The 20237-nt window shown below is 46.4% G+C and overlaps 1 protein-coding gene across 2 annotated transcripts in view; it reads left to right on the forward strand.

The window, feature by feature from the left end:
• CALN1 (calneuron 1) overlaps positions 1-20237 on the forward strand; it is a 448881-nt gene that overhangs the window by 35846 nt on the left and 392798 nt on the right. The window contains exon 1 of one of the 2 annotated variants that reach the window (XM_006889660.1): positions 1007-1129. The exons of the other annotated variant lie outside the window; for it this stretch is intronic. Coding sequence (XP_006889722.1) covers positions 1007-1129 — 123 coding nt within the window. Of the gene's footprint in view, positions 1-1006; positions 1130-20237 lie in introns of those variants that run through there. 2 annotated transcript variants of the gene reach the window in all.

Consider the following 20237-nt stretch of genomic DNA (forward strand, 5'->3'; position numbering starts at 1 on the left):
TTTCCCGGCAGAGCATCTGGTGGATTCGAACCGTGTGCCTCTGGGATTGTAGTTGCAGCTCCTTGCCACTAGGCCACCAGAGCTCCCCTATTTCTAGCTTTTTGAGAAAGCATCATACTGCCTTCCACAGTAATTGCACCACCATAGTGTTTCTGATGGCTTATATGTTTGAAAGTAGATCACCAGACCATTCTTCCGCAGTGCCTTTGAGTAGACACAGAAACTTTTGGTTAGCAGCCAAGCCCTCGCCACCTGGGGACCCGCCAGCTGAGTGGTGATGACAAGTTAATCATTCTGAGTGGGGACGTTTGATGCCACCTTGGTGGCATGGTATGACCCAGAGGTTTTGTGTGTATGGGAAGAGTTTGAACTGGGGCTGATCAGGAGAGATTGTTCTTGGGTGCGCCCTGCTTTGCTTATGGAGAGAGGGTGCCATGCTCTGGGTTGCGAGCACAGACGTTGAGGAGGGCTGGCACGGCTCCTGTCCCTCCTGTCCCGCAGGGCTGTTACTCTCTTCTCCACTTTGTCACTGGTTCCCTGGTTGGCAAGGACAGGGGAGCAGAGCATACTGGCAAGATGCTGGGCTTCCTTTTCAAGTTGCAGTCAAGCTGGCCGCCCTAGCTCTCTGCGAATTGCCTCTACTACAGCCAAACCCCTGGGGAGGGTGAGTGGAAAAGTACCTGTAAATATTAAGGTTGGCTCCAAAGGCGCATTATTGGTTTGTTGTATAATACCCGCCGGTGACATTGAGGCCTTATTAATAACTAAACATCTGTCACAACTGTAATTATATTTCGGGAGCCTGGATTGTGTTTATGCCATTGTGCTGTTTAAACACAGAAGGGAGGGTGTGAATTATTCAGGCAACTGACTTTGAGTAAATGACCCATCAGCACCTTGCTCAGGCAGTAAGTTTCTCTCAACCCCTTGCAGAACCTCGGTATCTTCACTGACGCTCCCTTGATGTGCGTGCAAACCGCCCTGAGACCAGCGCCCTGGAACGCCGATGCGTCTGCCTGAGCAACCTGGAGAGGGGAAGCCAGACAATGAGGAAAAGGGGGACCCAGCAGTCCCCCACGGGGGCGAAGAGCCACCGAGGAGCCAGACCCCCAACTTCCCCACTTGGCAAGTTTTCTCCCCACAAATCTCTTGGAGAAATAAGCTTTCCCGAATGTTTGCTCAGGGTCTTGAGTGTTTGGCAGCCCTCAGGTCGAGGATGGGGAGAGGTGTGACAGCCTTTGCTGTTGAGTGTCACAGAGAGGAGTAAGGGAGGGTGCACCAGAGGGAAGCATTGCCCCAGCCTGGCACACATAGGTGGTGCTGAGTCTGACAGGTCCTCATGGGTTACAGTTGAGACATGCAGATGGGACAGGATGGGAGGCTGGAGTTAACTCCACCAGAAAATGAGCGGGGGAGGGATAAGGAGGTGCTTGTCAGGAGTAACAACTCTGGTATAATTTGTTAGAGTGGCTACCACATAGCACCAGGATACAGGAAACTTCAGGTCATTCCAGTGACTCCTTGTTCTCGTCTCATTAGCCCTGTTCTTCAGATGGTTGTAATTAGATGTGTAACACACCATGTACCACGTCAGCATTTCCTGCATGCACAATTCAGTGGCCCCCACTGTGTGGGTCCTAGTGTGTATTCATTGCCAACCCCCAGATCCCCCTCACCAAGCTCGTTGCTTCCTAAATGACTCCCGTCTCCCTCCATCCTGCCCCTACTCGCCACCAGTAAACTTGAATTTCTACACATTTGCCCTTTCTAGATATTCCAGGGGAGGGAAACCCCTGTGATCTCTTTACTTTTGCGACCTGTTTTTCAAAGTAGAAAAGTCAGACAGATGGTAGGCAACTTGCCCCAGGTCATACAATCAAAGACAAAGCCAGAGTTGCTATTCAAGTATCTCTGGATCGAAATGCAGAGAGTTTTAGCAGAAGTTTAGAACTGCTGTTCCTGAGCTCTAGACTTTCTTGCCTCCCCTGAAGGTGAGCAGGTTGGTTCAAGGGGGAGAAGACTGATACACTACCAAGCCACCAGCTTCCCTGGGTCTTTGATTCTCCTGGACACATTCATGGATGCATGAAATTGAGACTGGTCTCCTTTCGAGGTGACTTTGCACAGAAGACCATCCTTACCTGTGTGCTATTGGCATTAAGGACTGTTCTGTAACTTGGGAGGGACTGGAGAGCATTATGCTGAGTGAACTCAGTCCCACAAGGATAAATACTGTATAAAACCATTACTGTAGAACGAGAAGAAGGATCCAAGGGGGGGGGGGTTGGAAGCAGAGGGATGAGGATGTGCAGGGGGAGGGGGTATTAATCATGGGTTGTACAATTTAATGGGTGGTGGTGAGAGAAATTGAAAGAATTTGTTCTTGAAAACAAGGTATTCGAATTTTGTAAACTAGTAGAAAAAAAAGGGGAGGGGAAAGGACTGTTCTGTGGCAGTTCTGCAAACAGCGTGTTCTGAAATCTGGGAGGATCTCCAGCCCCTCTGCCACCAGCTCTCCTTGGTCCTGAGAGATGCTGAGTGAATCAGAGTGAGGCAGGGAGCAGGGAGAAGGGAGAAGGAAATGGAAATAATTTCTGGTACCTGCAGCTCTGATTTTCAGCAATTTCTCCCAGGAGTTGGGAGACCTAGGCTCAGAATGCTAGAACATTCCTCCCAGAGCCTTCTCTAGCACTGCTCATTGTTGGGGGAATCCCAGCTGGGAGCTGTTGGCCCCTTGACACGCCGACCTGCAGGGCGGATCTCTCCTCATTAACTCTGAAGGGAGGTCTGTAAAGGTTGTGGAGCTAGAATGGATGTGTGCTGCAGGGCAGGCTCTTGTTGAGATACTGCCCCAGAGGCTGGCGGGTGAGAAATGGAAGTAGGAGCAGCATCAGCATCTGTTTAGCTTCAGGAGGATCAGCCCAGAGCTGGTTCTCATGAGGTGGAGGTCAGACATATCTCCACTGTCCAAGCATTTTCACCAGTTATGAGACCGTCCAGCCCACCCATGGCACTGCATCTCCTCTGGCTTCAATAGTCTGTTGTGGTGACCACAGAGAAGGCACAGACCATGCTTAGAGTAAAGTGGTTTAAGGAAGTAACATGAAACAAGTCGGTAAGACTCAACAGATTGCCACTGAGGAAGAGGATCAAGAAGCATTCAGGTAAAGTCTCTCTTTTTATGACAAGACAGCACTCTCAGTTCTTTTTATCACACAGAGTGTGGTCCTCCTGTCTGTTGCTGCTAGCTATGCCAGTGGACACCTTCTGGGCCTCTCATTGTTTTCAGCATTATAGCCATAGCTTTCTTAGGAAGTTCCTTGTCCCTGCTGCTACCTCTTCTTCTCTTTTCCTCTACTCCTCAATGCTCTTCTTCCTGCTGCTTTTGGTCTGAAAAACCTGTTAAAAAAATTCCTTGTCAATTTTAAGACGTGGTCCTCCCTCAAGGCCACAAACTGACCAATCTCCTGTTAGGAGGATGTAGGCACTTCATTTGCATAGTAGGCCACAGATACTTCATTTGCATAGCCTGTTGTCCAATTCCTGCAAGGTGCATATCAATCACCAGCAGTGCTGGCTGCAGCCCAGGCAGGGTTAAACAGAAAGTACTCAAACCAAGCAAAGTACTAAAACCAAATTGCCTGTAGTTTACCTAGGAAATATCAACCTGGACAAAAGTGACAAACTATGGGGTAGAAAACTAGGGCAAAAGTAAATCCTTAGGGCTTGGGGTGGGAGAATCCTTCAGGAGCTAAGGATCAAGGCAAAAGGCTGCATGAAGGAATTCCTTTCATCACACTGGGCATCTTCGAAGGTCCTGAGGCTGGGCCTCTCCATCCCAGCTGCTCCCTTTCAGATGAAGAGCCCCAGAAGGGGCATTGGCAATTCAAGGATGATAACTCTTGTTGACCTTTTGATCTCATGGGATGTGTGGTAGGAGCCTGGACATTTCGAGCAGAGGCGCATTGTGGGAATGAGGTAAGGACTAGGTGGAGACACATTTCTGAGTGTCCAGTGGGATCTGGGGCTGAAGCCACAGAGGGAAAGAGCAGATGTCAACCACAGTGTTAACAGAGAAGTCTTTGGTAAAGTCCAAGGGACCATTTGCTCAGCATGCTCTCACATAAAAAAAAGTTCCTGCATTTAAAAAAACAACAACTTAGTTGTGTTTTTGGGAATTAGACTTTTTTTTGGCCAGAGCTGTTACCAGATGTGAACTAGTCTCACAGCATCCATCTCCAGGGAGTAGCAGTAGCTCAACAGAAGGAGTCTGCTGTTCCCTCCCAAACATCAGCTTCTCCTTTGGGGGCGTGGATTCCCCTGTTAAAACATCTCAGGCATGACCTGCCCCGAAGGTCTTTAAATCTTCCATCTTGCCCTCTCTACACACACTCATACGCGCAGTGCGCTTGTGCTTATTCTTTCTTTGGGGATGTACCCACACTGTTGCTGAAGATTCCTCTGTGCGGTGAGCAGAGAAGGGTAACTATAAAAAAGAGGCTGCGGTGGAAGGTCTCAGTGCCTGGGCGCAGGGTTGATGCTGGGGGTGGCATTTCCCACCTGGGGGTGGGTTGATGCTGAGGGGAGTATTGCCCACCTGGGGGTGGGTTGATGCTGAAGGAGAGGGGTATTGCCCACCTGGGTGCAGGTTGGATGCTGACGGGGGGTATTGCCCACCCTGGGGGTGGGTTGATGCTGAGGAGGGGGTGTTGCCCACCTGGGGGTGGGTTGATGCTGGGGGGAGTATTGGGGGTATTGCCCACCTGGGGGTGGGATGATGCTGAGGGGGGGTATTGCCCACCTGGAACATGCTGTCATGGCCCATCAAGGGGGCAGTTTGGATGCTGAGGGAGAGGGGCATTGCCCACCTGGAACATAATTTCCCACCTGGGACGTGCTCTCATGCCATTGCCCACCTGGGGGTAGTTTGATGCTGAGGGTGAGGGCGATTGCCCACCTGGAATGCGATTGCCCACCTGGAACCTGCTCTCGTGGCCCTTCTGAAAGGTACTCTCACGTCAGTTCCCTGCAGTAGTCTCTCAAGGTAGCTTGTCTTCGTTTGTTCCTTGTCTTTCAGTCCTGTACTGGGGACAGCCTTCAAATAAAACACAACCTGTGGATTGAGACTAGTCTGCAGAGCATGGTGGGCTCCTTTCGGCCCAGTGAACTCTCAGTAGTCCCACTCTCACCGTCCCTGGTGACCCGGGTGGTTAGGGGTGGTCTTGGAAGGTCGGTAACGTTGTAGAAGGATCTTGATGTGTGTCCATTGTCCTTCCTTAGATCACTTTCTCATCTCCTGGTACCATTTTGGTTGCAAAGTAACAGAAACTCACTAGAGCTTGTGTGTGTAAACAGGCAGACTCGGCAGGGCTTTGTGGAATCCAAGAGGCCATGAATGAGTGCAGCCAGGCCTTAGGAATGTCTGGAGTAAGGGACTGGAAGACTAGCAAACTCTGTGTTTTTCTGTCTGTCTGTGTGTCTGTCTTGTCTCTGTCCACGTGAAAGTTGTTCCTGTCCACAGCTATCATGGTGGTAGCCGCCCTGAAGCAGTGTGGCCTCAGGTCCAAGTCCACAGAATGGGCTCACTGTGGTTCACCCACCACAGGCCCATTCACCTGTAACCAGAAGAGAAGGGTCTTGATGTTTGAACATAGTGGCTTAAGCTATAAGCACAGGGGTGGAAGAGGGAAGGGGTAATGACCAGAGAAGCAGAGCATCTCCTCAACCCAATGCCTTGAGATGCTGGATGGCTTCTGTTTTTAGATGTTAGTTGGCTCTCTATTATGTGCTGATTAGGTGTTTGCTCCTAACGTTTGAAGCCGGAGCCTCTTAAAGATGGTGGTCCCTACAAGGCCCAGAGGAGTGAAGTGTCAGTGGTGGAACAGCAGAGTGATTAGAAGTGGTTAGGAGCATGTCAGCACAGTGTGGAGGGAGATTGCTTCATACAAGGGCACGCACCAGAAGAGGCAGGATACCATGCCCCACCTTCAGTGTCCCTGCTAGCTGTTCTCCCACGAGACTTACCAGCCTAGAGGCTTGCTGAAGAATTGCCTAGGCTGTCCATGTCTGTCTCTGCTATGATGTGACCAAGATTCCCCTCAATGTACCTCGAGCAGACGGCCCAGAGAAGAGACCCCTTTCTTTCTCTTCTACCTCTTTTCCTCAAGGCTCTTACCAGGGAACAGAACAGTGAAGACTTGTCTCTAACAGTGTTGGCTCCTTAGAAAGAAGACTTGAATGAAGGATTCTCCCTGTGGTCTAACTGATGGGATCTGGGAATCTTGGGGGCCAAGTGTAGAGGTAGGTAACGCGTGGTGGTCAGAAGGGCCAGGATACCAGCTAGAGGAGGGAGCTCAGAGGACGGAGGATGTTCAGGTAGTTTCAGTAAACTCAGCATCTAAGTAAACAACCCCACCCCTCTTGGCCTTTCCGACCCATCAGGGGAAGCTTTGCTGGTACAGGGAGAAGTGGATGCGCACTGTTGATATATGAGATAAAAATAGTTCATGTTCCAAACAAAGTGTTTTTTAGTATTTTGAAATGAAAACGTGTAGACAAAGCAAGGATTTAGAATGTATGACTCATTAAATTGCTGACTCTGAAAGCAGTGGAAATTCAAAGGTTTTTTTCCCCTCCTCTCTGCCTGTTTCTCTCTCCCACCCCTGCTCTGAACAGCTTATAAAAAAGTTTCTGCATAACCAAGATTAATAAACCCCCTCCTGATTTAGGATCCTGTTGTTCTTAAGATGCCTCAAGTCATCTAGGACTCATGGTGATTCTGTGAACAACAGAGTGAGACCTCGCCCTATCCTGTACTGTCCCGTTTCCACCCTGCTCAAGGCCGGTTCAGACCCTGGAGAGGGAAACACGCTGAAGGAGAGCAACCTTCCTCCCCCACTCCCTGATTCCCACACCAGCCTCACTGAATGGCTGGGATCATGAATCATAATCCCCTTCTCGTCCATCTTTTCTTACTGCTCTTTCTCATAGTCCTCTTCCTTGCCCCTGTCAGGTGTCCAAGCACTTAGTGACCCCTCTGTGGCTTGGCGCCCCTGCCTGCAAGGCCTGCGTTTGCTGAACCTCATCAGAGCTAGGACCTCAGTGTGGGTGTGAGTGTACACCGTGGGTACAAGCAGGACTTGGCAGAGTGGGTGCCGCTGCCATCTCACGGGGTGGGCTTGGACTGCTGCTTGGATGGTGGCTGAAGGGTTGATCCCTATCAGGACGGTTCAGTTTTCCTTTGCCTCGTGAAGGCCTTTCTAAAGTAAGTCTTGTGAGTAGCTTCAGTACTCAGAACAGAGAAACTGACCCACAGCTTTGAAGCCAGGGGGTCTGTGCTTGTGTGTTTCCTCCCTTCCTTCCTTCCTTCCTTCCTTCCTTCCTTCCTTCTTTCCTTTTCCTTCCTATCCGTTCCTCCCACCTTTCCACACCCTCTCTTTCTTCCTTCCACCCTCTCTCTTCCTCACTCTCCTTCTTCTTCCTTCCTTCCTTCCTGTCTCTTTTCCTTCTTCCCCTGTGCCCCTCAGCCCCTCCTGGAACTCACACACGTGCACACAATCCCCAGAGTGCACCATCCATATATCAAGCGAGGATACGACGTGAACGGTTCCCCCTGAGGTTGTACAATATAAAATGAGCACACGTGCTTAGAATCAGGCATCACTTATTGCTGCTGTGTCCCCGCCGCTCCACAGCTCCCCCTCATTAATTGATTACCAGCATCTGTTTCTGCTGGGACATGATTGGTTTAACCAGTTCGCTACTGACGGCGCACTAGGTGGTTCTAGTGTTGCTCTCCTAAACGTTGCTGCAATCCTTAGAAACGTGTGCAAGTTTGACCTAAAGATACTGCTTTCTAGACGTGGAATTTCTAGGTCAAGAGCGTGCATATTTTTACTTCTGATACATTCTGCCACACAGCTTTCCTGCATGATTGTCCCAATTTATTTAAGGACTTCTCGCGGACAGGGACACTGGAGTGGAGGGAAAGGGGGAAGAAGGGGAAAGTGTTGAAGGTGACAATTAATGGAGTGGGTCTCCGAGGAAGAGAGAGGGCAGGGGTCAAGAACACAGTCTTCATGGAGAAAAGGGATTCTATACCCACAGCCCGAGTGTCAGTTCTGGACTCTACAGAAAATATTACAAATGATCTCAGCTAGCTAGTGTCTCACTTGTCCACCCTTTTGGGGAGTCCCAGAGCCAATCTTGTAGAAGCCCTTTTTGTACCCAGGACTCTCCTATTTCCCGTATGATTCCTCTAAGGCAGCATGCCGTGACTGGATGATGACTGTGGGTGTTAGTAAGCGGTGCTGAAGGAGGGCTCCCAGGGCAAGAACCCAGCTGGGCCCTGAACAAACCAAAGCCAAAACCAGACTCTTCTCCGGAGAGTCATTTTGACTCCCGGCAGTCCTTGTTGGTACGGAGGACTGGCCTCCATGCAATTTTGCTGACTGTGATCTTTCTACAAGCCAATTTCCAGGCCTTTTCTTTGGTAGTGCCTTTGGGGGGTAAAACAATCAACCTTTAAATCAAACCCCACTGCTGTTGATTGACTTCAACTCCTGGCCGCCCACCATCATGTTGGAGAGGCTGTAAGTCTTTGTGGGAGGAGACAGCCTCCTTTTTCTCCAGCTGAATGGCTAATGGATTTGAACTGATATTTTTTTTTTTTACTTTTTTAATAGCATGGTTCTGATAGTGACAAATTCTTTTGATTGCTCTTTACCTGGACATAACTATTTTACCTTCATTCCTGGAGTATGTTTTTTTCTTATACGTAGATTCTAGATGAACAGGATTTTAGTTTCTGGCTTGTTGTTCCTTTCAGCACTTTAAAGATGTTGTTCCATTGGCTTATAAACTTTGATGGTTTCTCACTGAAAGTCATGGCCCTTTGTATATTTTTATAATTTGGAACCATACTTGAAAACCATCCCATCTCTCTTTTCTGATCTCTGGATACTTCGGCTGCCCAGTGCTTGTAATGCACACTCCCCAGCATCTTTGGTTTCCTGCTAGAGGGCCTGAAGAGGAGTCTGGGTGAGGTCAAGAGAAGATAATCTTGTGGATTCCTGTGAACATGATTTTGCTTGAAGCGTGTTTTTCAGTTTATGTTAACCTGTTCTGGTTGGATAGTGGTGTTGGCAAAGAATGTTGACTATCACATGGATTGCCAAAGGAACAAACAAGCCTGTCTCAGAAAAGCACGTCCGGAGTTCTTCTTAAAGTCAAAGATGGTGAGAGTTCATTTCCCACCCTTTGGGTATGTCATCAGGAGGGATCAGTCCCTGGAGAAGGCCAGCGAAGAAGAGGAAGAGCCTCAATGCGATAAATCGACCCAGTGATTGCAACAACGGGTGTCTGCATGGCAGAGACTGTGAGGCTGGCCAGGCGGGGTTACCTTCTCTTAGAAACAGGCTTGCCGTCAGTCAGAGCCCAGCTGAGGGCACCTCACAAAAACAACCACAACCACAGCCCTGGTTTCTTCTAGATGCAGGAAGAGGTAAGGAGGGAAGAACTCACCATGGCACGCAGGGGAACATTAGCCACATGGGCAGAAACAACAGACAGCGCAGGTTATCAGGAAGAACGATGCATTGCATTTTACAAGGAAGCAAGTGACCCGGACCTTTGAATTCAGTTATCTGAGGCATACGCTTTGCATTAATGGACACTCAGAATTATGCACGCACAAGCTGGACAATGGAAAAGGAAGACAAGAGAGCTGATGCGTTCAAACTCTGGTTCTGGTGAAGAATATTGAGTGGATTCTGGATGGCAGAGGAGCAAGTCAGTTTTAGAAGAAATACAACCAGAATTCCCTTTAGAAACAAGAGCGGTGAAACTTTGGCTCAATTACATCATCAGGAAAGACCAATTGCTAAAAAAGGTACTTGATACGGTGGGAACTTAGTGAAATCCAGGGAGACCCTCAATGAGATCGACGCACAAGAACCACCACAGTAGACTCAATCGTATTAATGGACAGGACGTTGGCAGAGGCCTGGGCACTGGCTTATTCTTTTACACACAGTGTTGCCTTTAAATCAGACCAACTGAACAGCAACTAATAACAAGAGAGTAGAAGTGCTCTGGCTAAGGCTACACAGATTTTAGATGAAATTTAGTTTTTAAGAAAAGACAAAACCATCCTGCTCTCAGTACAAACACATCACGAGCTCAGCTCTTAACCAAAAATTGGATGGTTCAAGTCTACCCAGAAGCCCCTTGGACAAAAGTGTTTCCACTAAGAATTTAGAATCATCTCAAGTGTTGCCTTGCTGATGCTGGACAGCTTCAAGCTAAACTGCTGTGCTTTTGAAGATGCTGAACATCTTTCAGACTAAGATGAATTTAGGAGAAAGGCCTGGTGATCTCCTGAAAATCAGCCAGTGAAAACCCGGTGGGTCCCTGGTTTTACGTCAACCAATTTTGAGGATGGTGTGGGCTGGGGAAGGACAGTGTTTCCTTCCACTGGGTATAGCTTCACTTTCAGTCTTTGCCTGGAACTTGGGGGCCACCGTCTACTCTCAGCATGTAGTAGGTGCACCCTCATCAAGTTCCCCAGAAATCTGTTAGAAACATGACAGATGCACAGACAAGATGGATTTCACCACAGGCTTGGGAATAACTAGGGAATTTCCATGTAGGGGGAAAAAAAATTACAACGTAGGAAGTAATCTTCTGAGAGTCGGAACAAATCACAATATTTTAAGGGGCCTTTTTATGCCTGGTTCCCTCTGGCAATCTGGAGAAGGCTATGAATTATGCTTTTAAATGCGTGGAGTAGGATACTCGAGGTTGCAACACAGGAAATCAATTCTATTTAAATGTAGTATCAACACACTAAACAAAGTGAGCTCGTGGTTTCCTAATGCATGCATTTTTTTTTGTGGATGCACTAAATAATAAGATCTAGCTGTGATTGTAGTAATGACCGTAATTTTGAAGCCCTGTGGCAGTAATCAGCAACATTTGGAAATGCCTGTGACAATGCTAATGTGTTAGGAGAAGATTAGTGACAGAGTTATGGATATCATTAATATCACTGTGTTTTGTGGCCTCTGTTCCTAATTGAAGCTAGGGCTAGATTTTATTCAGAGGTTAATGGCAATTGAGATGTATTCTCCCCTCCCCCCCAGACACACATCCAAATATGTAACAGTACTGTCACCTTGATAGGAAGTTCTGGTGGATTAGTCATAAAGATTGCCAACCCAAAGGCAGATGGTTCAAGTCCGCCAACTGCTCTGTGGGAGACAGTTAGGCACTCTCCTCCTATGTGATTTGTTGTTGTGCCATCAAGTTGCCTGTGATCCATAGCGATCCTATGTACAGCAGCTCTGAACCCTTCCCTGTCCTGACCCAGTCTCACTAATTCCAACACACCAACCCCCACCGCCCCAGTCATTGTATCAATCCATCTCATCCGGGGTCTTCCTCCCCCCTTCCAAGCATGATGTCTTTCTCCAAGGACCAGTCTCCCCTGGCCACGTGCCCAAAGTATGTGAGATGGAACTTTGAAATCCTAGCCTCAAAGGAGAGACTTGGTTTCACCTCTCCCAGGGAGACCTATTTGCTTTTTTTGTCGGCCCATGGTATATCCAACACTCTTCTCCAGCACCACAACTCAAAGGCATCAATTCTTCTTCTGTCATCCTTAGTCACTGTCCAGCTCTCTGATGCATAGCAAGTAAATGCGAAGCCCATGGACTGGATCAGGCACACTTTAGTCTCTAGACTGACATTACTTTTCAGCACTCTGGAGAGGTCCCTGACAGCAGATTTTCCCAGTGTAATCTGTCTTTTGATTTCCTGACTACTGGTGTTAAGAGTGTTGATTGTGGATCCGAGCAAGCTGTAATTGCTAACACCCTCAATCTCTTCTCCATCTATCATGATGCTGCCAATTGGCTCAGTGGTGAGAATCTTTGTCTACTTGATGTTAAACTTTAATCCATATTAAAGACTACAGTCATTGACCTTCTGCTGCAAGTGCTTCAGGTCCTCTTCAGTTTCATCAAACAAGGTTGTGTCATCTGCATAACTTCAGCTGTTGATGAGTCTGTCTCCAATCTTGATGCCACATTCCTCCTCATAATGCTTTGTTTCCCAGATGATCTGTTCTGCATATAGATTGAAAAGGTATGGAGACACGATGCATCCCTGACACACTCTTTTCCTGATTTTGAACCATGTAGTGTTTCTCTGCTCTGTTCTGAGGGCTGCTTCCTGGTCCAAGTATAATTTTCACATAAGCACAATCGAGTGTTCTGAGATTCTCATTTTCCTCAAGGTTAGCCACAATTTGTTGTTATCCACACAGTCAAATGTCTTTGCATAGTCAATGAAACACAGACATCCCTCTGGTACTCTTTGCTTTCTGCCAAGATCCATCTGACATTGGCAATAATGTCTCTAGTGCCATGGCCTAAATCCAGCTTGTATGTCTGGTGGTTCTCCTGCCAACATACTGTTCCAGTCGTTTCTGGATGATCTTCAGCAGGATTTTGCTAGTGTGTGGTATTATTTTGTTATGTGCTGTTGAATTGCTTGTGACTCATAGCAACCCTACGTATAATAGCCCTGAAAACTGCTTTATCCTGTGCCAGTTTTACTGTATCTGACACACCTAACCTACCCTCATTACCCCAGTCACTGTATCAATCCATCTTTTGATGGTCTTCATCTCTTTGTCTGTCCCTCCACCCTTTCAGGCATGATGTCCCTCTCCAAGGACTGGTCCCTCCTTGCAACATGACCAAAGTATGTCAGACAAAGCCTCAGAATCCTTGTCTCCAAGGAGCAACCTGGTTTTTACCCTCTCTGGGACAAACCTGTTTGTTCTCCTGGCAGTCCCCAGCGCCACAGCTCAAAGGCATCAATTCTCCTTCTATTATTCCTAGTCATTGGCCAGTTTTCTGAGGCATAGCAAGCAATTGCAAAGACTGTTGCCAAGATCAGGCACACCTTAGTATCCAGACTGATGTCATTACTCTTCAGTATTTTGGAGAGGTCTCTGACATCAGACTTTCCTAGTGTAATTCATCTTTCAATTTCCTGGCTGCCGGTGGCCAACAGTGTTGATTGTGGAGCCAAGCAAACTAAAGCTTTTAACAGTCTCAATCTTTTCAGCATCTATCATAATGCTGCCAATCAGCCCAGTGGTAAGAATTTTTGTCTTCTTGATGTTACACTTGAATCCATAGTCTATTCAAGACTACAGACAGTCCTTGACTATCTGCAGCAAGCACATCAGGTCTTCCTCAGTTTCAGCAAACAGAATTGTGTCATCTGCATGATGCAAGTTGTTGATGAGCCTTCCTCCAATCTTGATACCACATTCTTCCTCATACACCCCAGCCTCCTGGATAATCTGTTCTGCATATAGATTGACAAGGTATGGAGACGGGATGTTATTTGATAATTTCCACACTGTTGGGTCACATTTTTTGGAATGGGAATAAATATTGACTGGGATCTCTTCCAGTCAATTGGCCAAGTAGTTTTCCTCCAGATTTTTTGGCACAACTTGGTAAGCACATCCAAGGCGGCATCTGTTTGTTGAAATATGTCAATTGCTATTCCACCAATTCCTGGGGCTTTATTTTTTGCCAAATCCTTCTGAGCAGCCTGAACTTCCTCCTTCATTACCATTGACTCTTGATCGTATGTTGTTTCTTGAAATTCTTTGTTGTGTCAGCCAATTCTTTTTGGTACATTGACTCTGTATACTCCTTCCATCTCCTTTTAATGCTTCCTGAATCATTCAATATTCTGGCCATAGCATCATTAAGCATTGCAACTCACAGCTTGAATTTGTTCTTCATTTCAAATACAATGATCATTACTTATCCACTCTTATCCTAGTCTCCCCCACCCCACCTCATGTCAGACCTGCTTTTTAACAGTGGTGCTGTGCAGTATTGGTCTTTCTGTGACTGAGATATTTCACTCAGCATGATGTCCTCCAGGGTCCTCCAGGTTGTGTAATGTTTTATGAGTTCATTGTTTCTCAGTGCTGCATAGTATTCCATTGTATGAATATACCATAGTTTTTCTATCCCTTTGTTGATGGGCACTCAGGTTATCTCCATTATTTTGTTATCTGTTTGGATGGTGGTTCTGGTTTCTTTAGGGTGTATTCTCAGTAGTGACATCACTGGGTCAAATGGTATTTCTGTTTCCATCTTTTTGAGAAAGCACCATACCATTCTCCAGAGTGATTGCACCATTTTACACTTCCACCAGCAGACCCTTAGGTCCAAATCTCTCTGCCACCTCGCCAGCATTTATCATTTGCTGCTCTGTTGTTACTGGGGTGAGATGATAAAGTGATTTTTCTTTAATGATATCATTTTACCTCTTTTTTAAATTTTTTTTCATTTTACCTCTTTTGAAATACTGAATCTGACAGATGAAATTTAGAACCATTTGGCCAAATTCCAAAATATATCTCTACTGGTATTTTGATCATGATTACCTGGAATTTTAATATAAAGTTAGGAAACTTTGATATCTTTACAGTATTTTGTTCTCATATGATAAGAAAGAAGCCCTGGTGGTGTGATGTTTGACATACTGGACCAGTAACACAAAGGTCAGTAGTTCAAATACACCAGACACTTCTCAGAGAGATGGACAATCTTCTCCCATGAGGATTCCCAGCATCAAAACCTCAATAGAGGAAGGCTGCGATGAGTTGAAATTAGCTCAAGGGCTTTGAGTTCATCTAATAACAAGCTGTAGTTTTCTGTGAATCCCAGCCTTTATATACATATATTTTCAGGTGTTCTTTATGTTCTTTTACAGAGAATTTAAAATGTTCTCCACATCTAAAAACAACCCGATAGCTGTGTAGTTAATTCTGACTGACAATGACCCTTTAGACAGATGATTTCTAGTCTGTTCCTTTTTAGTGGCCACTGTGAATAGAATTGCTTTACTTTCATTGTGTTTTAGAGCTTGTTACTATTGGAATGTAAGACAATTATTGATTTTAATCTCATTTTTTTATAACCAGCCACTTAAGTGAATTCCCATATTGTTCCTAATACTTTTTATTGTTTTGAATTGATCTGCTGGTAGGTTATTTGTTGAATAAAAGCACCTAACAAATATCCTCATTGTGGATTCGACTCTTTATCGGGACTGAGGGACTCTTTCTGTCCTTTTGCCAGTTTTCATCTTCAGTGCAATCTTCCCTGGCACTTAAATGCTAGTATTTTCTTGTGGCATGCGGTGGCTTCCATTAGCCACACTCTTGTATTAGGTTAATTTGTTTCAATTTCAAAAGAAACAAATGCTCATATGAAACATTGAACAGCAGAGAAGTGTCGATATCAAAACCAAGAGCAACCCATAAGTCTCCCAGGCTGGAAAGAGTGATTGCTGACACCGAGCCAGTGTTTCCTGAGGGTTATTTTCCATGCATTTCTATCAGCGCAGAGTCAACAGTGCTTCGATGGGAAGGATATCCTATTTTACTCAGAAAAGCCCACACTGTGCCCCCTTTTAATGATTCCCTCTTAGCGGGAATTTGACTTTTCTCTCTGGTTTCTTCTTTCTTTCTTTCTTTCCTTTCTTCTCTCTCCCTCCTTTCTCTCTTAATTTATGAAAACATATCTTGAATAGACTATATACTTGTTCAAATGCATATGTAAATTGACTTTGCACAAGATTTCTCCCTACTTGCATGAAAAGATGTGCCCTTTTATTTTTTAACAAAAAACAGCTCTGATGGTGTACTTTGTAGCATGCTACTCTGCTAACCAAGAGGTCTGAGGTTCAAATCCATCAGTCACTCCTCCGGAGAAAGGTGGCCGGACTCCTCCCTTTACAACCTCAGAAACCCAACTGAGGAGTCAGAATTTGACCTGACAGCAGTGGATTGCTTGAAAACAGCCTGAAAAAGCATTCCAGTATTATCTAATCCCAGGAATGTGTGTGAGTAGCTAGTACCCCCCTCCCTTTTTTAAAATTTTCAACATTCTACATCAATTAAGTGTAAAACCAAACCAAAGACTCTTTTCCTTTTGTGATGTGAAGGTTTTGGGGTGGGGGAAGCTCTCGTTCCTTTGTCTAAAAGTATTCAGCCATATGTTTTTAAATTTTTTCCCCTTCATGATTTGGATCATGTGTATGCATGTGTCATCTATAGAACTCTCTGTATTTTGTTATTGTTATTTGCCGCTGTGCTGGAACCGACCCATAGTGGACCCTCGCGTGGGTTTTCGGAGGCGGTAAATTGCATGGGAGGAGGTTGCCCATCCCCCGTCACAGAGCAGCTCGGGGATTCAAACTGTGCGTCTGTGTGTTGGCAGCACAGTTCCTTACCTCTGAGCCACCAGAGCTCCCTTATGTATGTTGTTGTTGTGTGGTGTCAAGTCAGAACTGATCCATAGCTAACCCTCCAGTGGGTTTTCAGAGGCAGCCAATCATGCAGGTGGAGATTGACCATCTGTCTCCCATGGAGCACCTGCTGCATTCGACCCTTGTGACTTTGGGATTGCAATGAAGATTCTTACCACTAGGCTACCCGAGCTCCCTTTATATATATGTATGTTTGTGTGTGTATACATACATACACACATATGTATATATGTGTGTGTGTGTGTGTGTGTGTGTATTTGTTGTTGTGTACTGTTGAGTCAGAGCTGACCCACTGCTGACCTTACAGTGTGTTTCAGAGGCAGGTTAACCAATCACATGGGAAGTGATTGCCCATCTTTCTCCTGTGGAGCAGCTGCAGGATCTGAATTGCGTGCTTTCGGGATTGCTGAAAGAATTTCAAATCTAGAGACTAACTGCAAAAAGCAGTACTGAAAACAACCTTATGGCTTTGACATTTGACTCTTTGTGTGCATTTGACTATGTGTGTGGGTGTGTGTTGTGTCCACACAACATGTGGAGAGTAAGAAGAGCATGAATTGAGGAGCACATAGTTGACTTCACCTCTCACTGTTTAGCTCGTCTCTTCCAAGGATAAGCACACTCACAGAACAATGGTCATACCTGGAAAAGGTGACTCTGAGCAGGTAAACACCAAACCCAACCCCAGCCCAGTCTGACTCACCTTTCTGACTCTGTGTGTCTTTGCAGGAAATCCTCCCATCTTTTTCTCCCATGAAATGACCGATAGATTCAAATCACTGACCTTTTGATTAATAGCCCAGTATGAAACCTACTATAGTAACCAGCAGGGCTCCTGGTAAAAAGTAAAACCTCCCTGATTGTTAAAATAAAATCCTTTTGAGATTTATTTGTTTGAAGATCCAAGATCCCATCCCGAGTTGCACTTGGCCTTGTAGTTGCCTGGGCCCTTGAGCCCTGAGCAGTCGCCAGGCCTCTTTAAGGGTTTCATGGCACTGATGGTCTTGAAGCATCTGGTCGGTGGCTTTGCAGGTCACTCCTCAGTCTGAATTTGTGTATTTCCTCAGGACTGGGCTCAGGGTTTTCATCTTCGGCTGCAGCACCACATCTGTGATGCTGAGTCCTTGTTTATGCTTCACCTCAGGAGGTTCAAGAAGTCAGCTCAAGTGCCACTTGGTAATTAATGTGAAGTTCAGTCATTTGATGAAAGCAGAGCTTCAAACTGGTTCCAAATTGTTCAGCGGCTGCCAGAAACAAGGACAGCATCTGCGCTGCATAGCAACCGAACCTCTTGCAAACGGTTTTGACCTGGGGAGGATGTGGGCAGTGGTGCTCTGCCCCAAGGTGGCGGCCAGCGGTGCTGCTTGCGAGACAGCGGGTCCTGGTTGTTCTGCACCGTTTGCGCTGCCACTGTTTTCATCAGCTTGGAGTGAACTGTTTTGAAACGCTGGGTGAATTCCGTGTCTGCCTGATCTCTCCACAGTTCGTCATCCAACCATCTTTCGTCTAATGCAGATGCTGTCAGACCTTTTCTTGTAAAGGGTCAGAGAAAAACATTTTAGGGTTTTCAGACCACATGAGATCTGGTCGTCTTTCTCCCTAACCACTTATTATAATGTAAAACCATTCTGAATTTGTGAGCTGAACATAAATCGGGGGCCTGTGGACCACTGGTAACCTGAAAGTTTTAGCATCCTTCGATAATTCAGACTTAAAGCAGAGATTGTTTTTAAAACCCAACCCAAGCCTGTTGCCAGGTTAAGGTCCCTGTAGGGTGGAGCAGAAGTTCCCTGTGTGGAGTCCAAGGCAGTCAGTATTTAGGGAAGCAGGTTGCCTGGTCTTTCTCTCGTGGAGAACCTGGTGAGTTTAAACTTCCTTTCTTCTGGTTAGCAAGTGAGCACTTAGCCATTTTATCACTAGGCCTTCTTTATGATTAAAACCCCTATTGCTGACGAGTTGGGTCCCACTCAACTCTTGGTAACTCCCCATTGGGTTTCCAAGGCTGTACATCTTAATGGGAGCATTGAGCAGTCTGAGGAGTGGCTGGTGGATTCAAACTGCCCACCTTTTGGCTAGTAGCCCATCGCTTAACCCAGTGTGCCACGAGGGCTCCCGTGTTAGGTGCTGTTGAGTTGGTTTCTGTTCGCGGAGACCTGTACACAATCAATGCTATACCAGAGCCCATTGTGACAGCCAGGGTGCTGGTCCATCTCAGTGAGGGGCTGTCTCTCTTTTGCTGACCCTCATCTTTATGAAGAATGGTTCCCTTTTCCAGGGGCTGGTCCCTTCTGATAGTCCAAAGATGCCCAAAGTGTGAAATCTCATGACGGTCTCTAGGACTCAGAATCACTTGACAGCAAAGGGAAGGCTCTCTTAATGATTATAAAACAGTGGCATTTAAATCTACTTAAATTAGTCAACATTCCTAAGGAAGAAAAATCAGTTCTTACTTTTTCTTCTTTAAAAATTACTTTTGAAATCACTGTGCCATCATAGATTTTTTTTTTTGGTAAAAAAATGCAGATTCTGTTAATTACTAAATCAGCTACTGTTTACCGTGTGCCACCTGTGCTGAGTGGACTGAGATGCCTTGCTGGACACAGCGGGATGTGAGATTAGAGATTGAGGGAATGACCCCTGACCTGACGGAGCTTACATCCTTGTGGAGAAATGAGCATTAATCAATGGTCATGAAATGAAGGAGAGTTCAGCCGTAATTATGGACCAAAGGATCTGAGCTGGTTAGGGGTCAGTGGTAGCTCAGTGGTCCAGTTCTCACCTTCCATGCAGGAGATCCAGGTTCAATTCCCAGCACGGTACCTCATGTACAGCCACTACCCATCAGTGGAGATGTGTGTGTTAAGATATTGGACAGGGTTCAGTGGAGCGTCTAGGCTAAAACCGACTAGGAAGAAAGGCCTGGTAGAACCTCAGGGATCACAACATCTGATCAGGGAGGTGACCCACGACTGGGCAGTGTTTTGCTCCATTGTGCACGGAGGCTCCACAGATCCGAGGCAGGCGTGACTGCAGCCAACAACACGAGCTGGGCTGTCAGCAGCGCTGCATGAGATGGTGTTTATACTTACAAGAGGAATTCTGAAAACTCGTGGCTGTCAAATCAGAACCTACTTAGAGCGGACCCTCCAGCAGGTTTTCAGGCTGTGTAAATCACACGGGAGGAGGCTGCCAATGTTTCTCCCACAGAGCAGCTGGTAGATTTGAACCACCTGCCTTTGGGTCTGGCTCCACAGCTCCTTACCACCAGGCCACCAGACCTGGTTGGTGCTTTTGGTTGTTGCACTGGTTCTGACTCAAGGTGACCCAGGTGTGCACTTGGGATCCGTGGAGTTTCCAAGGTTGTTATGGGACCTTTTGAAAGCAGATTGACAGGCCTGTCTTCTGAGGCTTGGTTTGGAGAAGCAGGTGGAGGATGGTGTGTTTGAGTGCACAAGAAAGAGAGTGGATCAGTCCCAGTGAGGGTTCCTGAGGAGTGGGAAGTGTGGTTTGAGGCGCAGCAGAGGCTATGAGCCGGGAGATGGAGGCCCAGAGCTCTGGCGGGAAAGCAGGAAGGCTGGAGGGTGCTCCTGAAGGGAGCAGGCATGTGTGGCCAGTCGCAGTAAATGCTGCTCTTACGTGTACATCTTTGCTAACTTTGCCACAAGGAGCCCCTGTAGCATAGTGCATTGTGTAGTGGGCTGCTAACTGAAAGGTTGGCAGTTTGAATCCACCAGGTGCTCCAAGAGAGACTGATGTCTCCTGGCATAAATTTGATCAAAGAAAAAATTAGATAGGAAAAAAAATGACTGAATCAGAATCAATTCCATGCCATCTCTAAGTGGATATTTAATTACAATTGCCTGAGT

This window comes from Elephantulus edwardii, unplaced genomic scaffold (genome assembly GCF_000299155.1).
Source record: "Elephantulus edwardii isolate Elephantulus edwardi_28Jun2011 unplaced genomic scaffold, EleEdw1.0 scaffold00080, whole genome shotgun sequence".
Taxonomy (NCBI): Eukaryota; Metazoa; Chordata; class Mammalia; order Macroscelidea; family Macroscelididae; genus Elephantulus; species Elephantulus edwardii.